The sequence below is a fragment of the Hyperoodon ampullatus genome (genome assembly GCF_949752795.1).
Source record: "Hyperoodon ampullatus genome assembly, chromosome: 7".
NCBI lineage: Eukaryota > Metazoa > Chordata > Mammalia > Artiodactyla > Ziphiidae > Hyperoodon > Hyperoodon ampullatus.
This window is the reverse complement of record NC_136920.1, coordinates 15830925-15852981: the sequence shown is the minus strand read 5'-3', so window position 1 is coordinate 15852981 and position 22057 is coordinate 15830925. Positions and strand designations below refer to the sequence as shown.

Here is a 22057-nt window from a genome sequence, read left to right as displayed (position 1 = left end):
TGAAAGGAAAGCTGACTGCTTGTCCCTTTTCCTAAAGAGGACCAAAGAGCAACAGTAGCTTGCAGGGAAAATGGACTCATGCATAGAAATCGGCTCCAACATACCTCAGCCTTGTCACACTCCTGGTAATGCTACAAAGGAAGAGGAAAGAAAAGAAAGGATGATTAGGGCTATCATAGTGTTACTGAGACAGAACATAAAATGAAAACTCTGTTGATTGGCAGAAATTAAAATAGTTGATTTTTTTGGCTGTAAATCTCCAATTAATTTCTACTTCTAATTAACACTTGGAAATAAGTGTCTCTAAGATGATCTTGTTGCTAAGTTTAACATACTGATTGGTCAGCTCATAAAAGTGCTTATCTAAAAGAAAAAGGAAAACAAAGCAAAAATCCAAGAACATTATTTTTATTTATTTATTTGAATTTCATTATTTATTTTTATACAGGTTCTTTAGTTATCCATTTTATACATACTAGTGTATATATATATATATATATATATATATATATATATATGTATGTGTCAATCCCAATCTCCCAAATCATTACACCACCACCCCCGGCCCTGCCTCTTTCCCTCCTTGGTGTCCATACGTTTGTTCTCTACATCTGTGTCTCAAATTCTGCCCTGCAAACCAGTTCATCTGTACCATTTTTCTAGGTTCCACATATATGCGTTAATATACAACATTTGTTCTCCTCTGACTTACTTCACTCTATATGACAGTTTCTAGATTCGTCCAGTCTCTAAAAATGACCCAATTTCGTTCTTTTTTATGGCTGAGTAATATTCCATTGTATATATGTACCACATCATCTTTATCCATTTGTCTATCGATGGGCATTTAGGTTTCTTCTATGACCTGGCTATTGTAAATAGTGCTGCAATGAACATTAGGTTGCATGTGTCTTTGAATTGTGGTTTTCTCTGGGTACACGCCCAGTACTGGGATTGCTGGATCATATGATAATTCTATTTTTAGTTTTTTAAGGAACCTCCATACTGCTCTCCCTAGTGGCTGTATCACTTTACATTCCCATCAACAGTGCAAGAGGGTTCCCTTTTCTCCACACCCTCTCCAGCATTTGTTCTTTGTAGATTTTCTCATGATGCCCATTCTAACCGGTGTGAGGTGATACCTCATTCTAGTTTTGATTTGCACTCCTCTATTAGTGATATTGAGCAGTTGTTCCTGTGCTTCTTGGCCATCTGTATGTCTTCTTTGGAGAAATGTCTATTTAGGTCTTCTGGCCATTTTTGGATTGGGTTGTTTGTTTAATATTGAGCTGCACAAGCTGTTTATATATTTTGGAGATTAATCCTTTGTACGTTGCTTCGTTTGCAAATATTTTCTCCCATTCTGAGGGTTGTCTTTTCGTCATTTGTAGTTTCCTTTGCTTTGCAAAAGATTTTAAGTTTCATTAGGTCCCATTTGTTTATTTCTGTTTTTGTTTCCATTACTCCAGGAGGTGGATCAAAAAAGATCTTGCTGTGATTTATGTCAGAGTGTTCTTCCTATGTTTTCCTCTAAGAGTTTTATAGTGTCCTGTCTTACATTTAGGTCTCTAATCCATTTTGAGTTTATTTTTGTGTATGGTGTTAGGGAGTGTTCTAATTTCATTCTTTTACATGTAGCTGTCCAGTTTTCCCAGCATCACTTATTGAAGAGACGGTCTTTTCTCCATTGTATATCCTTGCCTCCTTTGTCAGAGATTAGTTGACCATAAGTGCATGGGTTTATCTCTGGGCTTTCTATCTTGTTCCATTGATCTATTTCTGTTTTTGTGCCAATATCATATTGTCTTGATTACTGTAGCTTTGTAGCATAGTCTGAAGTCAGGGAGTCTGATTCCTCCAGCTCCATTTTTTTCCCTCAAGACTGCTTTGGCTATTCAGGGTCTTTTGTGTCTCCATATAAATTTTAAGATTTTTTGTTCTAGTTCTGTAAAAAAATGCCATTGGTAATTTGATAGGGATTGCACTGAAACTGTAGATTGCTTTGGGTAGCAACAGTCATTTTCACAATATTGATTCTTCCAATCCAAGAACATGGTAAATCTCTCCATCTGTTTGTATCATCTTTAATTTCTCTCATCAGTGTCTTATAGTTTTCTGCATATAGGACTTTTGTCTCCCTAGGTAGGTTTATTCCTGGGTATTTTATTATTTTTGCTGCAATGGTAAATGGGAGTGTTTCCTTAATTTCTCTTTCAGATTTTTCATCATTAGTGTATAGGAATGCAAGAGATTTCTGTGCATTAGTTTTTTTTTTTTGCGGTACGCGGGCCTCTCACTTTTGTGGTCTGTCCCGTTGCAGAGCACAGGCTCCAGACGTGCAGGTTCAGCGGCCATGGCTCACGGGCCCAGCCGCTCCTCGGCATGTGGGATCTTCCCGGACCAGGGCACGAACCCATGTCCCCTGCATTGGCAGGCGGACTCTCAACCACTGCGCCACCAGGGAAGCCCCGTGCATTAATTTTGTATCCTGCAACTTTACTAAATTCATTGATTAGCTCTAGTAGTTTTCTGGCGGCATCCTTAGGATTCTCTATGTATAGTATCATGTCATCTGCAAACAGTTACAGTTTTACTTCTTCTTCTCCAATTTGTATTCCTTTTATTTCTTTTTCTTCTCTGATTTCTGTGGCTAGGACTTCCAAATCTATGTTGAACAGCAGTGGGGAGAGTGGATATCCTTGTCTTGTTCCTGATCTTAGAGGAAATGCTTTTCAGTTTTTCACCACTGAGAATGATTTTTGCTGCGGGTTTGTTGCATATGGCCTTTATTTTGTTGAGGTAGGTTCCCTCTATGCCCACTTTCTGGAGAGTTTTTATCATAAATGGGTGTTGAATTTTGTCAAAAGCTTTTTCTGCATCTATTGAGATGATCATATGGTTTTTATTCTTCAATTTGTTAGTATGGTGTATCACATTGATTGATTTGCATATATTGAAGAATCCTTGCATCCCTGGGATAAATCCCACTTGATTATGGTGTATGATCCTTTTAATGTGTTGTTGGATTCTGTTTGCTAGTATTTTGTTGAGGATTTTTGCATCTGTATTCATCAGTGATACTGGTAATTTTCTCTTTTTGTAGCACCTTTGTCTGGTTTTGGTATCAGGGTGATGGTGGCCTCATAGAATGAGGAAAAATGACAAATAACATACAAAGGAACTCCCATAAGGTTAACAGCTGATTTCTCAGCAGAAACTCTACAAGCCAGAAGGGAGTGGAATGATATATTTAAAGTGATGAAAGGGAAGAACCTACAACCAAGATTACTCTACCCGGCAAGGATCTCATTCAGATTCGATGGAGAAATCAAAAGCTTTACAGACAAGCAAAAGCTAAGAGGATTCAGCACCACCAAACCAGCTCTACAACAAATGCTAAAGGAACTTCTCAAGTGGGAAACACAAGAGAAGAAAAGGACCTACGAAAACAAACCCAAAACAATTAAGAAAATGGTAATAGGAACATACATATTGATAATTACCTTAAATGTAAATGGATTAAATGCTCCAACCAAAAGACACAGACTGGCTGAATGGATACAAAAACAAGACCTGTATATATATGCTGTCTACAAGAAACCCACTTCAGACCTAGGGACACATACAGACTGAAAGTGAGGGGATGGAGAAAGATATTACATACAAATGGAAATCAAAAGAAAGCTGGAGGGCTTCCCTGGTGGCGCAGTGGTTGAGAGTCCGCCTGCCGATGCAGGGGACAGAGGTTCGTGCCCCGGTCCGGGAAGATCCCACATGCCGCGGAGCGGCTGGCCCATGAGTCATGGCCGCTGAGCCTGCGCGTCCGGAGCCTGTGCTCCACAACGGGAGAGGCCATAACAGTGAGAGGCCCGTGTACCACAAAAAAAAAAAAAAAAAAAAAAAAGAAAGCTGGAGTAGCAATACCCATATCAGATAAAATAGACTTTAAAATAAAGAATGTTACAAGAGACAAGTAAGGAAGAAGATATAACAATTATAAATATATATGCACCCAACACAGGAGCAACTCAATACATAAGGCAACTGCTAACACCTATAAAAGAGGAAATCGACAGTTAACACAACAATAGTGGGGGACTTCAACACCTCACTTACACCAATGGACAGATCATCCAAATAGAAAATTAATAAGGAAACAGAAGCTTTAAATGACACAACAGACCAGATAGATTTAATTGATATTTATAGGACATTCCATCCAAAAACAGCAGATTACACTTTCTTCTCAAGTGCACGTGGAACATTCTCCAGGATAGATCACATCTTGGGTCACAAATTAAGCCTCAGTAAATTTAAGAAAATTGAATCATATCAAGCATGTTTTCAGACCACAACGCTATGAGGCTAGAAATCAATTACAGGGGAAAAAACGTAAAAAACACAAACACATGGAGGCTAAACAATATGTTACTAAATAACCAAGAGATCATTGAAGAAATCAAAGAGGAAATCAAAAAATACCTATAGACAAATGACAATGCAAACACGACGATCCAAATCCAAGAACATTATTTACTAAACACACACATATACCAGAAAATAAATTGATAAAAACAGTTTAGGGGCTTCCCTGGCGGCGCAATGGTTAAGAATCTGCCTGCCAAAGCAGGGGACACAGGTTCAAGCCCCAGTCCAGGAAGATCCCACATGCTGCGGAGCAACTAAGCCCATGCACCACAACTACTGAGCCCGTGCTTAGAGCCCCAGAGCCACAACTACTGAGCACATGCACCACAACTACTGAGCCAGCGTACCACAACTACTGAAGCCCGCGCACCACAACTACTGAAGCCTGCGCACCTAGAGCCGGTGCTCTGCAACAAGAGAGGCCACCACGATGAGAAGCTTGCGCACCGCAACGAAAAGTAGCCCCTGCTCGCCGCAACTAGAGAAAACCTGTGTGCAGCAACAAATACCCAAAGCAGACAAAAATAAAATAAATAAATTAAAAAAACCCCAAAAACACAAAATATAGCTTAGGACTAAGGCTATGGAAAAAGCCTCAGGGCTTTTTCACAGAAAAAGCAGGTCTAATACCAAATTAGGGCAAGATGCTTTTCTTCACTGTACAAAGAACAGAGAATTGGTGCTAAGTCTGAATAGCTGAAACCACCTCACTTTTCCTTTTGTATCTGACTGTTTCTAAACCAAGCAAGAGAGAAGATGCTTTTTTCTTCTGGAGAAGAGAACATGAGACTGCCAGAGCTCAGACTGCACTGGAAGAGAAAATATTATTTGTGGGATATTTCAGAAACAGAAGATGGGCTAGGTCAAATACAAGAACCAGACAATTGACCTCCTAGTCATAACCAGATTTAAAAAATAGAGAACACTGTCTTTTATGAAAAGAATTACATTTTTAAAATAAAATCAGAGGAAAGAGAACAAACAACATGATTAAGCGAAATGATGGTTTTTGGTCAAATTCCAGGTCTTTGGCCAGAATTAATTCTAACAGTTTCAGGAGTTTTTTAAAATCCTCACTCATTTCTAGATTTTGGTTTTCACTCCGTTAATAAAATTTTCAACCTGTCTCTTCTACCATTATTCTGAACAGATTTCAATTTAATTCTTGTTCAGATATACAGACTCTTTCTTGTTCAGAAAGACCTGAATTGGTCTTTCTTCTTTTTTTTTTGCGGTACACGGGCCTCTCACTGTTGTGGCCTTTCCCGTTGCGGAGCACAGGCTCCGGACGCACAGGCTCAGCGGCCATGGCTCACGGGCCCAGCCGCTGCGTGGCATGTGGGATCTTCCCAGACCGGGGCATGAACCCGCGTCCCCTGCATCGGCAGGCAGACTCTCAACCACTGCGCCACCAGGGAAGCCCTGGTCTTTCTTCTTGATTGTCTTAGTTGCTTTTGATACTAAGTATAGTACCAATACCCTGTTCTATTTCATCTGGCTACATGTGAAACACATATTCCAGGTACTTGGTTACCTCAAGTTTGCCTTACTTTTCCTTTACATAAAGGAACTTGATCTCAAGCAGTAATTTCACTCTTGGTCTATACATAAACCTCTTTGAACTAGATGACAACTACTTTCCCACATGAAAATCTAAACCTCATTTAGGTAACAGGAACACTTTCACTGAGCCAAAGTACCGTGTGGCTGGAAAAGACAGTAGTAATCAATCCACCAAAAACATCAGCCCATTAAAACTCCATCACTCTGACCCATGGGCCACCCAAAATGCTGCTTCTAACATTCAGTCCACAGGCATGACGACAAGAGTAAGTACAATGAATAACAAAACTGCTTCCATGTGAGGAACTAACTGGAAAACCTCTCCAACTTAATTCAACAAAGTCTGAAGAGAATTTAAAACCTAAGCCAATCAGATCATGAAACTGATTAACACCACCACGATTTGCTCATCAAATGATAAAAAAGTAGAATTGGGGCAACATTAAAGCCTTAAAAAAATACGTGGAGGATTGTACCAATTACTATTGTTAGTGGGTTTTTTTTGGCAGAGCCTTGCAGAGTGTGGGATCTCAGTACCCTGAGCAGGGATCGAACCCATGCCCTCTGCAGTGGAAGTGTGGAATCCTAACCACTGCACCGCCAGGGAATTCCCTGTACTGAGTACTATTGAAATAAACAGTCACAAATAAACACTATCCTGACTTTAACATTTATCTTGTTAAGTTTTTAAAAAAATAAGTTTGTAACAGAAAATATTTACTAGGAGTAACACTAGAAATAAGAGGAAAATAACATGAGAAAGAAATGTATGTTTTAACCGGCTTCCTTCCTCCTTCAAAGAAATAATATGAGCTACATAGGAGCTCAAATGAGTGTACTTAATTTCTGCTCAGAACAACTGGTCCAGAGGAAGAAGCTTGCGTAGATCAAAATCAATTACTTCATTTTATACAAATTCTCCTTGCTTCCCAGGAAAGAATTAAGAATGGGTATTTCAAGTAAATGTTTTTCAAGAGGAAGAAAGGCCATGGATGTAAAGACGTATATCTTTGAAACTGCTCTTGATCAGTAGAACAAACTGTACGTAAAAGTTTATTATCTAGGGCTTCTCTGGTGGCGCAGTGGTTGAGAATCCGCCTGCCAACGCGGGGGACACGGGTTCGAGCCCTGGTCCGGGAAGGTCCCACATGCCGTAGAGCAACTAAGCTCATGTGCCACAACTACTGAGCCTGCACTCTAGAGCCTGCAAGCCACAACTACTGAAGCCCATGCACCTAGAGCCTGTGCTCCACAACAAGAGAAGCCACGGCAATGAGAAGCCCGCGCACCACAATGAAGAGTAGTCCCCACTTGCTGCAACTAGAGAAAAGCCCACGCACAGCAACTAAGACCCAATGCAGCCAAAAATAAATAAATTTTTTTAAAAAAAAGGTTATCTAGCTCCGTGCTTTGCGACCACCTAGAGTAGAGGGGTGGGACAGGGAGGACAGAAGGGAGACGCAAGAGGGAGGAGATATGGGAACATATGTATATGTATAGCTGATTCACTTTGTTATAAAGCAGAAACTAACACACCATTGTAAAGCAATTATACTCCAATAAAGATGTTAAAAAAAAAAAAAAGGTTATCTAAATCTACGGGAAGATGGATTGATTTTCTTCTTACCTGTAAAACTTTACCATGGACCACAGTTCCAAGGACCCCTGAACACAGTCTTGGAGTTAAGCCTGTGAACAACCCACGCTTCCCATCGATGCTCGCAATGTGCTGAGCTAAGAACACAAGTTGGAGATTTACATTCTAGTTGAAAGTAATGGTTACATAGAAATTTCAAGGAAACATGCTTTCTATATATTTTTTCAGTTAACTCCTATCACACCCTTCAATGTCCTCCAATTCCAAATAAATCAAAGACACTTACCATAACAAAAGAGACCTGGAAGCTGACAAACTTGCCGCCCAAAAATATTTCGTCCTATTGTTGGAGGAAGAGGCTCATATCCCACCTTTAAAAACAAGAGACTAAATCAATACTAAGCAACATTCCCAGGAATGCCTGGGTTGCAAGGTCTTGAATAAAGAACAAATTTAGAGTTACAATTTTTAACACAAGTTAAAATGCAGTGTATATTTTCCAAGACAGTGATGAAGTATCATCCTAGTCAGTTCTGGTGGTTTTTTTTTTTGTTTTTTTTTTTTAGTTTTGTCACTTGTTTAAGACTGGTTTCAATAAACTCCAAGTTTTCTTTTGGTTCAAATTCTACAAAGTAAACCATGTAGCTGAGATAGACTGGCATCAATCTGAAAACAGACTAAGGGAATTTTTGTGTTAACAAAGCTACAGTTTACTGAGGACACTCAAAAATATTTTCTAAAGAAAATCAAGCATATTTTTAATATCTGGACAAAGTGAGAAGACTAAGCCAGCATCAACTTCATATTTGGCTAGCAAAACAAACCACTCAAAAGGCAAATGCAGATACAGCTGGGGATAATTCATTTGGGAAATAATTACAAGCTAAGTCCATGTTAAAGGAGCAGACTGTCATGAACAATCTAATGAGTCATTTTAGAATTAATGTCATCATTTTATTTCTACAATATATTCAGACTCTTTAGTGCCAAAGGGACACTTGAGAGAATGAACGTTGTCGGACATGGTTTTGATTCTCCTGCTGTGATTCTCAACCTGTTCAATTAAAGAACTCCTGAAAGTGTACTGTGCAACTATTTTTAAAACTGAGTATTTGGGAATTTCACAAAAATCCCTGAGACACTTGGCAACACAAGCATGTTGTGCAATCAGGATTAAGGAGTTTTTGAGGCAAGAGCTCTGAAAGTCATTAGAAAACCTTGTCTCCTGGATAAGGACTGAGTAATGGGCTTATATCAGATTTACTGCAAAATGCTTTTACCTCAGATATTATCTAGCTACAAATGTGCCAATTCTGTTTCAGATGTCACAATACATTTCAAAGATTTTGTTCTTTCTTTCTTTTATTTTTTGGCCGCCTCTGGTGGCTTGCGGGGATCTTAGTTCCCAGATGAGGGATTAAACCTGGGCCTTCAGCAGTGAAAGCGTGGAGTCCTACCTAACCACTGAACCTCCAGGGAATTCCCTTTGTTCTTAATTTAAACAACTTATTTTACAATAGTTTTTTACATATAGGTTCTGAATCCACAAGGGTCAACTCAGCAACACATAATATGGATTAGTATCTTTAACTCAAAAATAAGAAATGAGGCCTTCCCTAGTGTCTTGCATATTCTTGACAGAAAGGCAGATGGTGAGGACAGGGGTTCTATCCTTGGTGCTATGCATGATGTAATTACGTCAACTCTCAACAAAAGTTTAAAAAATGAATAACCTGCCCGTCACAGGGAAATTCAGAAAGGCAACTCAACAATACTACCTAATGGTCTATCGTCAGCTAAAACCGGGCAAACTTGCCTGTGAATATAAAATACCATTTAAGAATTATTTCACAGTATATGAGAAACTAACATATATACTTAAACTCGATAAAACTTTCGGCTGAACTGATTTCACATCACTCTGACATGTGATTTTTCACTGTCATGAGCCACATGGGCTGCCGTTGAAGAGGGTTCAGTGGATCCTTCCGAAATTTGACTCAGCAACCGCTTGATTATCACTTCTGAATGAACTCCTTGTATTTCTCTGGGTATCTGGTGCTAAATCTCAGAACAGAAGAGCAGTAGTAACAGCAACAAAAAAAGAGAAAACAAAAGCTAATAAAATGTTGGCTCCCCTCGAATTTCAAATTTGTCTTCAACAGATTTCACGTCTTGCGTTTGGGGCCGGGGAGGAGAGAAGGATGCTCATTGCAGAGCAGCGGAGAAGGAAAGGCTGGGAAAGCCTTGGCGGCGCCCAGCCAGGATCAACCTTAGGGAAGAGAAAACAAAGTTCAGGGGAGCCATCAGGCAGGGCAGGGCGGCAGCCGGATACCGGGAAAGGAGCGGGCCTCACGGCTTGGCTGGGAGGCGAGACCTCGGGAAGGCCCACGGGCAGTGGGAGCTCAGCGGGCGGTGGAAGTCGTCCCTGCCGGAAAGGAAGGGGCGGGCAGCAAAGAAGGAGCAGCATCTCAGGAGACTGAAGGCCCGGAAGGTTGGAGCCGGTTCTCAGGCGCCTTGGGCAGCGGCGACCGAATAGGGTGCCGGGCGAGGAAGGGAAAGGCGACGACTCATACCTGGATGAGCACCTTCACGTACATGAGCGGCTGGGACAGGACGGTGAGACCGGAGCCCAGGAGCACCTGACTGGCCGCATCCGCCATGATGGCACCCGCGGGCGGACAGACAGACGGAGCCACCAAGCTACCAGGCCGATCCTGGATCACGTGCCAGGGCCGCCGGCTTCACTGGCCCGCCCGCGGCCCGGGAGCACGCACGCACCGGCGCGCGTCTCCCCGCGCAGTCCCCGCCCCGAGAATTGGCAAGGGCTCGCGAGCGGGCGCAGAGGTCGGGGCGGGGCTTGCGAGCCCGGGGCGCATGCGTTTTGGGGTGGAATCCGCGCTCTCCACTAGGAACAGCAGTTTCTCCTGCGCTTGCGCAGGCTGGAAGCATCCGGGCGCAGAAGAATGGGCGTGGCGGTGGGGAGTGACCCTGACGGCAAAGGCAAGGTCACAGGAGTGAAATGAATTGGAAAGGATTCGTCCATGTTCTTCGCCTCTGCCCTTGCCCTTTTGGCATCAGCAACATAAGCTCCAAAGAGTATTCAGCATCAGAATCATAAACAATCTAATGGCCAACAAAACTAGATAAGTTTGAAAAATGAATCCATCAGGGGGTTGCTATACATGCACTCATTCATTAAATTAATGTTAACTTCTCAGAAACGCCTTCTCTGACGTCTATTTAAACTTACCACCCCTTTATTTCCTACTCCATAGTCTTGCAGCACTTATCATTGTCTGAAATTTATCTTTTTGTCTCCTCCACCAGAATGTAAAACCCCGTGAATCCAGGAGCCGGGACAGCCTTTGTTCCTTGTATGTTCAGTGCCTGGCACATACTAAGTGCTCAATAAATATTTATTGCATAACTGAACAATTACTTCAGTGATTACCAGGCTACAGGTTATTAGAGGCAAAAAGAAAATGGCATTGTCTTCAACCCTTCAGTCCCAGCTCACACGTTCTATATCAATGCTTAGGCAGAGCCTGGTGCAGAGAATAAAGTGAGAGTGGAGACTTGCAGTTCAATCTTGGCTCTCTTTTGTATCAAAATGATTCAGAAGTCGTTTTAGCTTCTTCAGTTTTCAATTTTTGTATCTAAATCTAAGGATTACACTACTACCTGCCTCTCAGGGTTATTAATGAGAGTTAAGTGAAATTGTGCATAGGATAAGATTTTTAAAAACTGTTTATTGAAATACAAATGTTAGTTTTAATTAATATTGTCCTGGACTCAGCATGGTGCTAGAGAGGCAGTATACAGAGCAGGAGGGAGCCTGGACTTTGGAGTCTAATTGACCTGGTCCAAATTTCACCTCTACCAATTATTAACTGTGTGACCTTTGGCAGGTCACACGACTTCTTTGAACCTTAAACAAATGAGTATAGTAATGTCTACTTCATACTGTTGTTGTGAAAATTGAATGAAATGATATGCCTACCTAGCTTGGCACATGGAAATATAATACCAAATTGTAGCTTTTAGAGTTAAAAGAAACTTACAAGTTGATTCTAACTAAATCCAGAAATTTTGATATTTAACCATAGAGATCATTTAGCAAGGGGACATTTTTTTCTGATTTTTAAAAAATTAATTAATTTTTGGCTGCATTGGGTCTTTTTAAAAAAATTTATTTATTTATTTTTTCTGTGTTGGGTCCTCGTTTCTGTGCGAGGGCTTCCCCTAGCTGTGGCAAGCAGGGACCACTCTTCATCGCGGTGCGCAGGCCTCTCACTATCGCGGCCTCTCTTGTTGCGGAGCACAAGCTCCAGATGCGCAGGCTCAGTAGTTGTGGCTTACGGGCCTAGTTGCTCCGCGGCACGTGGGATCTTCCCAGACCAGGGCTCGAACCCGTGTCCCCTGCATTGGCAGGCAGATTCTCAACCACTGCACCACCAGGGAAGCCCTGCATTGGGTCTTGATTGCTGTGCACGGGCTTTCTCTAGTTGCAGAGAGTGGCACCTACTCTTTGTTGTGGTGCACATGCTTCTCATTGCGTTGGCTTCCCTTGTTGTGGAGCACAGGCTCCAGGGTGCGCGGGCTTCAGTAGTTGTGGCTTGTGGGCTCTAGAGCGCAGGCTCAGTAGTTGTGGCACACAGGCTTAGTTGCTCTGAGGCATGTGGAATCTTCCCAGACCAGGGATCAAACCCCTGTACCCTGCCTTGGCAGGCGGATTCTTAACCACTGTGCCACCAGGGAAGTCCCTGATTTTTTTTTTTTGAAGTGTAGTTGATGTACAATATTATATGTTACAAGTGTACAACATAGTGATTCACAATTTTTAAAGGTAATACTCTATTTATAGTTATTATAAAATATTGGCTATATTCCCTGTGTTGTACAATATATCCTTGTAGCTTATTTATTTATTTATTTGTTTGTTTGTTTGTTTATTTTTTGCGGTACGCAGGCCTCTCACTGTTGTGGCCTCTCCCGTTGTGGAGCACAGGCTCCGGATGCGCAGGCTCAGTGGCCATGGCTCACGGGCCCAGCTGCTCCGCGGCATGTGGAATCTTCCCGGACCAGGGCACGAACCCGTGTCCCCTGCATTGGCAGGCGGACTCTCAACCATTGCACCACCAGGGAAGCCCTCCCCCAGACTTTTATCTTGCTCTCTCTCCAATACTAACACAGTCAGAGAAGGACAAGAGGGGGTTCTTTTTCTATGGCTCTCTTTTTGGAGGAAGAAAACTTTTCCCAGATTCCTCCCCTGGTAGACTTCTCCTCATGAATCACTGGACAAAAGTGGGTCACCTGCCACCCGCTGACCCAATGGTTGGCCCAGACCAGTGGTTCTCAACAGGGGGTGATTTTGCCCCCTGGGAGACATTTGGCAATACCTGGAGGCAGCAGTAGTGCAGCTGTTGAGAAATCCTGGCCTAGTCTAAGGGATGTTATTCTTTAAAATTCTCTTAGATTTGATTCTGTAATATTTTATCTGGGATTTTAACATTGATACAAGTGAGGTTGGTCTGTAATTTTCTTTTTGTGTGCTGGTGCTCTCTTTGGTATCAATGTTATACAATACAGTATAGATTTTTTTTTAAAAAGACGCTATTCTTTTTTAATCCTTTAGAAGATTTAAATATTGTTGCAATTATCTTTTTCTTAAAGTTGTGGTAGAATAACCCCATGAAACTATCTGGGCTTGGTGCTCTTTTGTGGGGGGGTTGCTTTTTGACACATTCCTTATTTCTTTTAAGGCACTTTGTTTCAATTTTCCATCTCTTTTGATAATTTATATTGTCTAGAAAATTATTTCATCCTAATTTTCAAATTCAGTTACATATAGCTAAGCAACGTAGCCTCTTATGATTCCTTTCTTTTAAGCCTCCTATATATTTTTTCTTTTTCATATACTTTTCCGTTATGGTTTATTACAGGATATTGAATATAGTTCCCTGTGCTATACAATGGGATCTTATTGTTTATCCATCCTGTGTATAATAGTTTGCATCTGCCGGTCCCAAACTCCCACTCCAACCCTTCCCTGCCCAACTGCCTTGGCAACCACAAGTCTGTTCTCTATGTCTGTGAGTCTGTTTCCGTTTTGCAGAGCAGTTCATTTGTTTATGATTCCTTTTTAATATATGCTGAATCTGTGGTTATTTCCCATTAAAATCATTGGTTATCTGGTGTCTTTGTATCTTCTCCCTTTTCTTTCCTGGTTAGGTTCGCCAACATTTTAACTCTTCCATTGCTTTTTTCCCCCCAGATGATCAGTATATACTGTTGGACAATTTCAATGAGAGAAAATGAAAGCTCTTGAGGCTGGCAGATAAAAACAAACGTTTTAATGCAGAAGACAGAAAAACTGAAAGAGAGTTAAGCAGATCGACCTGATAGAATCAGAGCCCATAATCATGCTCAGAAAGACAGAAGACCATGTAGCAGAGTGAGTGGCACTTACAACTTTTCTCACAGCAAAGAGAAAACAATTATTTTGGCAGCCCATCTACTAGTTGGAATTGTTATATTTTAGAGATTACAAAGGTGTCTAGTTTTAGAGCCAAGCCTGTTTTTAAAAAAACTTTTGTTTAAGAATATGCATTTTGTCCTTTACTGCTTTGCCTATCCTTGGCCACTGGCCCAACAGAGGCTCATGAAATTGAGAAAACCCTTTGGACTCCCTGCCAGGTTATGTAGGAGTCATTCCAGTTCAACTAGCTCTCAGATGTATTGACTGCTTTCCGTTTGTCCCCCAATTAATCATTTCTATTACTAACTCTGGTAATTCCTTCCATCTGCTTTCCTAGACTTTAGTTTTTCTAACTTCTTTTTTTTAAATTAATTTTTATTGGAGTATAGTTGATTTACAATGTTGTTAGTTTCTGCTGTACAGCAAAGTGAATCAGTTATACATATACCTATGTCTACTCTTTGTAGATTCTATTCCCATATAGGTCATTACAGAGTATTGAGTAGAGTTCCCTGTGCTATACAGTAGGTTCTTATCTATTTGAAATTTATTTTATTTATTTATTTTTGGCAGCGTTGGGTTTCCATTGTTGCGTGTGGGCTTTCTCTAGTTGCAGCGAGCGGGGGCTACTCTTTGTTGGCGGTGTGCGTGCTTCTCATTGTTGTGGCTTCTCTTGTTGCGGAGCATGGGCTCTAGGCACGCGGACTTCAGTAGTTGTGGCATGAGGGCTCAATAGTCGTGGCTCTTGGGCTGTAGAGCGCAGGCTCAGTAGTTGTGGCGCATGGGTGTAGTTGCTCCGTGGCACATGTGATCTTCCTGGACCAGGGATTGAACCTGTGTCCCCTGCTTTGGCAGGAGGATTCTTAACCACTGCGCCACCAGGGAATTCCCTAGGTTATTATCTATTTTATATATAGTAGTGTGTATATGTCAATCCCAATCTCCCAGTTTATCCTTCCTCGCCTTTCCCCCTTGGTAACCATAAGTTTGTTTTCTACATCTGTGACTCTATTTCTGTTTTGTAAATAGGTTCATTTGTACCATTTTTTTAGATTCCACATATAAGCAATATCATATGATATTTGTCTTTGTCTGACTTACTTCACTCATGTTCTAACTTCTTAAGTTAGATGCTGTGTTCGTTTTCTATTGCTGCCATAACAAATTGCCACAAACTTAGTGGCTTAAAAAGATAGAAGTTTATTATCTGACAGTTCTTCAGGTCAGAAGTCCAGTAGGAGTGGCTGATATCCAGCTCTGGGTCCCACAAGGTTGCAATCAAGGCATTGGCTCACTGGGTTCTTATCTAGAAGCTTTGGGCGAGAAGTTACTTCCAGGCTCATTCAGGTTGTTGGCAGAATTCAAGTTCAGTTCCACATAGTCATAGGACTGAGGTTCACATTTCCTTGTTGTCTGTTGGCCAGTTTTTTCAGCTTATGGAGACTGCTAACAGTTCCCTGACTTCATCTTCATAAGCCGGCAATGGTGGGTCCAGTCCTTCTCATGCTTCAGGTTTCTCTGATCTCCTGCCTACTAATCTCTTCTGCCTCTTCTTCTACGCCATCTCGCTGATGAAGTCTTCTACTTCCCTCTTCTGCTTTTAAGATTTCATGTCATTACACCTGACCTACCTGGATAATCCAGAATAATCTCCCTATTTTAATGTCAGCTGATTAATAACCTTAATTCCATCTGCAAAACCCTTTCATAGCAGTACCTAGATTAGTGTTTTGATTAAATAAGCAGAAGGGCTTCCCTGGCTTCCCTGGTGGTGCAGTGGTTGAGAGTCTGCCTGCCAGTGCAGGGGACACGGGTTCGTGCCCTGGTCCAGGAAGATCCCACGTGCCACGGAGCGGCTGGGCCCGTGAGCCGTGGCCGCTGAGCCTGCGCATCCGGAGCCTGTGCTCCGCAACGGGAGAGGCCACAACAGTGAGAGGCCCACGTACCACAAAAAAAATAATAAAATAAATAAATAAATAAATAAGCAGAAGACAGGAATCTTGGGGGAGACCTTTAGAATTCCGCCTACTACAGAGGCTTACTTCTTTCATTATTACCCTTTCATGTTCATTACCATAAGCATTGAACATCATTCTTTTTTCTTTTTTTGGCTGCACTGGGCAACATGTGGGATCTTAGTTCCCTGACGAAGGGATCAAACCCGTGCTGTCTGCAGTGGAAGCAAGAGTCTTAACCCCGGGGCCACCAGGGAAGTTCCCCCCGTTCCCACCAATCATTTAAGTACGAATTTCCTTTTGAGCACTGCTTTAGCTCATAGCTTCTAATATGTTCTTCAATAGTTAGGAATTTTGGTTTTGATTTCTTCTTTCATCTGCCTGCCGATGCAGGGGACACAGGTTCGTGACCCGGTCCGGGAAGATCCCACATGCCGCGGAGCGGCTAGGCCCATGAGCCATGGCTGCTGAGCCTGCGCGTCCGGAGCCTGTGCTCCGCAATGGGAGAGGCCACAGCAGTGAGAGGCCCGCGTACCGCAAAGAAAAAAAAAAAAAAAAAAAGGATCATGGGGTACTTCCCTGGTGGCGCAGTGGTAAAAATCTGCCTGCCAATGCAGGGGACATGGGTTCAAGCCCTGGCCCGGGAAGATCCCACATGCCGCGGAGCAACTGAGCCCGTGCGCCACAACTGCTGAGGCCCGCGTGCCTAGAGCCCATGCTCTGCAACAAGAGAAGCCACGACAATGAGAAGTCCGCGCACCGCAGCGAAGGGTGAACCCCGCTCGCCGCAACTAGAGGGGGCCCGCGCACAGCAATGAAGACCCAACGTAGCCAAAAATAAAAACAAATAAATAAATAAGTTTATTTTTAGAAAAAAAGAATCTGCCTGCCAATGCAGGGGACACGGGTTCCTGGTCCGGGAAGATCCCACATGCCACGGAGCAACTAAGCCCGTGAGTCACAACTACTGAGCCTGTGCTCTACAGCCCGCGAACCACAACTACTGAAGCCCACGCGCCTAGAGCCGGTGCTCCGCAACAAGAGAAGCCACCGCAATGAGAAGCCCGCGCACCACAACAAAGAGTAGCCCCTGCTCACCACAACTAGAGAAAGCCCACGCACAGCAACAAAGACCCAACACAGCCAAAAATTAATAAATAAATAAATTTTAAAAAAAAGGATCATGGAAAATACATTCCTTCACTATATCATGTTAAAGATTTTAATCTTCTTGCCTGGATGCCTTAATTTCACCTTGAATTTCAATACCTTTATGAAGGGATGTCTTAGTGCAGTTTATTTTTGTTGTTATTGTTAATTTTTCTGAGAGAAGGTGTGATCTTTTAATATGCAGATTTTTTAATGCTGGTATATTGAATTATGTCTTTTTTTTACAATTTAATACTATGTTTTGAATACTCTATATAATTCAAAAATAAAAACTTATATGAAAGGTGAGGACTGTTAATTAAAGTAGGTTGTAAAGTAATGTATACAATATGACCTCATTTAACGAAAATTCATTTTTTTTTTTTTTTTTTTTGCGGTAGGCGGGCCTCTCACTGTTGTGGCCTCTCCCCTTGCGGAGCACAGGCTCCAGATGCGCAGGCTCAGCGCCATGGCTCACGGGCCTAGCCGCTCTGCAGCATGTGGGATCTTCCCAGACCGGGGCACGAACCCTTGTCCCCTGCATCGGCAGGCGGACTCTTAACCACTGCGCCACCAGGGAAGCCCTGAAAATTCATTTTTTAAAAAAGAAAAAGACCTGAAAAGATTAAAAGTAATTTGTTAACTAAGATCATCTCTGGTGATAGCAATATTGTGTTTTGATTTCCTTATTTTTGCTTAACTGATTCTCTAATTTTCTATAATAAATCTGTATTGTTTTACAGTAGTAAAAGGCATGAGGGGAAATCCTTTCCTAGCCATCACTGGTGATGTCATGCAGACGACAAGTGCTCCTGATATAATGCGATGAGAAGGGCATTTGGCCTCTGTGACATTCTTTCCAAAAACCCATAACACCAATCAAATCATAAGCCCAATTTGAGGACTATTCTACAAAATACCTAACCGGTGCTCTTCAAAACTGCCAAAATCATGAAAAATAAGGAAAGACTGGGAAATCATCACAGACCAGAGGATACCGAAGAGACATGACAGCGAAAAGCAATGTGATGTCTGGATTGGATCCTGGAATAGAAAAAGGACATTAAAGGGAAAACTCATGAAATTCCAATGAAGTCTGGAGTTCAGTTCATAGCAATGTACCAATGTTTTGTTGGTTGTGATGTATGACAGCATTAGGGGAAACCGAAACTGAGCGAGGGGCATATGGGAACTCTGTTGTATTAACTTTTCTGTAAATGAAAAATTATTCCAAAATAAAAAGGTTATTTTTAAAAAGAAGAAGAAGAATAAAAGACACACAGGAACGGATGTTCTTTCACTGGGTGTTGTTGGATCTGGTGGTTGACTGGGTCTGCTACAGCCGTACGACTAACAGAGCAGAGTTCACTTTGAGGACAAAGTTGGCACCGAAGGTGACAGAGACGGAAGATGATAAGGCCTGAATCTTTGATGATGCCAGTGAGCTGCTAAATAAATTAAGCAGTCTTGGAGCTGCCCTACATCTGGACTTCTTATTTGTATGAAGCAGTAACTGTGTTTTGTTTGAATTTTGTTTTTCCTCCTGTGGACTGTGGTTGAAATCATTCTAGTTAGGAAAGGCAGCTGGGGGACTTCCCTGGTGGTCCAGTGGGTAAGACTCCGAGCTCCCAATGCAGGGGGCCTGGGTTCGATCCCTGGTCGGGGAACTAGATCCCACATGCATGCTGCAACTAAGAGTTCGCATGCCACACCTAAGAGACCACAGGCAGCTGAGTAAACAAATTGGTGCACTGAAGTGTTTCAGGTGCTGAGGTCAAAGTCTCCAGGAGGCTAAGGAAGGACTGGTGAGCCCTGCCCGGGAAATGGCACCAAGAACAGTTCTGCAGAGTGGGCTACTATTTGGGCTGAGTCTTGAAAGGTGACAGGTGTTTGCTAAGTAATGAGGTGGGGGGGTGTGGGAGGGAGCTGGGAGGGGCAGTTAATGTTCCAGATTCACAGGGAGTCAGAGCTGGAGGCTGAGGCAGCAACAGGGCCCTATCAGAGATGGGCCCCTGCAAGGTGACCAACGTGATCAGATTGGCCTTGTAATGGGCTCATCTTGGCCGCTCTGCCAAAGAAAGGTCAGCTGAGAGACCAGATCTAACAGTTTAGGAGGACAATGACAACTTGAACTAAGTGGGTAGAGAGAAGTCTACGGATTTACTTAGGAGGTAGAGTCACTGGTACCTGATGAGTGTGGAGGTGTAGAGTTACATGGTGACGATAGTGGCACTTCTATCGAGAGAGAGAAGATGAGGGAGGCTCCTGTTTAAGGAAAAGATAACAGAATAATTCCATTTTGGACATGTTGCCTTTGAGGTGCAGAGGGAAACTAAGTGGAGATGGAGGGGAGACGGCTGGATCTAGGGGTCGGGGGTGTAGGAGGGGCTGACACAGTGTCATCATGGCTTACAGGCATCAAGCATGGGTGGAGATCACCCATGTAGGGTATGTAGAGGAAGAAGCCCTGGGACACCTTCAGGGAGCTAAGATAAGTGGTGTCTCAGGAGACAAGAGGCCATGTTGCGTTGTGAGATGAATCTTCTAGAACTGGGCTGTCCAATAGAGATATAATGCTGGCCACAATATATAATTTCAATATTTTTAGTAGCTACATTAAAAAAGTGAAAAGAGGGAATTCCCTGGTGGTCCAGTGGTTAGGACTCTTTGCTTTCAGCACTTTCACTGCTGAGGGCCTGGGTTCAGTCCCTGGTCGGGGAACTAAGATCCTGCAAGCCGCGTAGCGCAGCCAATAAAAAAATTAAAAAAGTAAAAAGAAACAGGTAAAATTAATTAATAATATATTTCACCCCAAATATTATTTCAACATGTAATCAATATAAAAATATTAATGAGATTTTTACAAGTCTTTTTTTGGTACTAAGTCCTTGAAATCTGATACGTATTCACATCTCAGTCTGGACCAGCCCCATTTCAAGTGCTCCATGGCCACCTGTGGTTTGTGGCTGCCGAATTGGACAATTCGAGACTGAGGCAGATCTAGGTTCAAATCCTTGGGGAGACCAACTTTTCTCATCTGTGAAATAGGGGCATAGTATATATCTCCCATGTAAAGGTAAAGCTCTTGACACATCGTGGGCCTACAAAAAATGGGAGGTGAGAACTTTTAGAAGGTGGGGAGTGGAGACAGCAAGGAATGGAAACTTTACAGGACATGACAGAAGGTTTTGTCTTTTCTTTAAAGATGGGAAGGGCTTGGCACGTTTTTGGGCTACAGGGAAGTTGCTGGTAGAGAGAGAGAAATACAGAAGAGGGAATAAAGCAAAGCAGAAAGTTTGAGAAAAGTTGGGGAGATGGAATTGAAACATAGGTGGAGAGGTTAGCCTTAAACCTGAAACTGGGCACTTTTTTCTCTAAAAACAAAGGAAAGGAAGGCAGGGTGGACAAGAGTAACGGCCGCTAACCATTCCTGAGAGCATTTTGCGTGTAGGGCACTCTAATAAGTGCATTATATGCATTCTCTCATCCAGCACCCCCAGCAACGCTGAAAGGTGGGTTCTGCTAGTGTTCCCATTTCACAGATGAGGAAGTTGAGTCTTTGAGAGAGTAACTTGCCTAAGGTCATAAAACCAGTAAAGCCAGCATTTGAACCCAGACATTCTGATGCCAGAGTCTAGATTTATATTTTGGGTAGAATGTTCCTTATTTTGTCTTTGTCTCATGTTTCATGATTAGATTCAGGGTATGCATTTCCAGCCAGAATACTACATATGTGATGTGTTCTCCAGTGCCACATCAGAATTACATGATGTCAATCCACCCCTCAGTGGTCACTCAGTCAAGATGTTGTCCAATTTCTTCATCACATAGTTAACTACTTTTTCCTTTACAACCAGTAAACAATCTGAGTGGAGACACTTTGAACCCATGCAAATATCCTGCTCCTCATATGTCCTTCTAAATTTAGCCTCCATTGGTGATTCTTGCCTGATCCATTTTACTATGGTGGTTGCAAAATGTTGATCCCAGCTCCAGCACTCCATCTGCATTCACCATTTGACTCTCAGCATTCATTCTATTTTCTTTCTCTTCTCTCTCTCTCTCCCTTTCTCATTAATATGAACTCACTGATTCCTAATTTTTTCAATGGGTTATAATTTATGTATGTCCTTAATCATTTTGGTACCTAATATCCCAGCTTTGGCTGGTGGCAGCTCCTTCAAGCTGGCTCCTTGGTCCTATGAAATGCCTGCTACTAATTTTTTTTTTTAAGTAGTTTCTTACTTTTGGGCATAACAAAATTTTCCAGGCTGCTCATCTCATATTTGCAATGTACCAGCCCTGGAAGCAGCCATTTCTCTAATGAACCCTGATTCCTTTCAGAGGGGAACGGTATGAGAGTACAAGATCTCAGTGCAAAATATGCTTATTGCTAATGGAGTGTGTTGGATTTTAGGCCCTCTTAGCAGACAGAGCTGAATATATATACATGTGAATATACATACCTATACATATTTTAGAAATCATGAGTGCACACTGATATCTCCAATTCCAATCCACTTCCACAGGGTTTTTTCTTGTTTCCCTCCATTAAATATTTGTATGTTTCTTTTTCCAGAGTGAGAACCCTGGCTCTTAACAACATCAACACATGTACTCATTTGCCCGATCATGTAATACACCTAAAATAGTTTCAGAATCATTTTGCCAATACAAGTACATAAACAAACCGACTAAAAAGAGTTCAGAATTTGTTTGTAGTTTTCTCCCTACCCCACCCCACCAGAGCCTAACTTCTTAACCACTTCGTCCTAACAAGACTGTTTGCTGGGAGGGAGCAGGGGACTTGAGGAAAGGGAGGAGGCGTAAAATAGCCACGGAGAGGGCTTCCCTGGTGGCGCAGTGGTTGACAGTCCGCCTGCC

General features: G+C 42.3%; 1 protein-coding gene across 1 annotated transcript; it reads right to left on the bottom strand.

Annotated features, from left to right (window-relative positions):
- Positions 1-1969: 1969 nt before the first annotated feature.
- MTCH2 (mitochondrial carrier 2) lies at positions 1970-10251 on the bottom strand (the record flags this gene model as incomplete). The annotated part of the gene is made up of 4 exons (XM_079708179.1): positions 1970-2879; positions 7619-7725; positions 7875-7959; positions 10165-10251. The coding sequence occupies 4 exons, from the start codon at positions 10249-10251 to the stop codon at positions 2838-2840; spliced, it is 321 nt and encodes a 106-aa protein (XP_079564305.1). The 3' UTR covers positions 1970-2837.
- Between the last annotated feature and the right edge of the window lie 11806 nt (positions 10252-22057).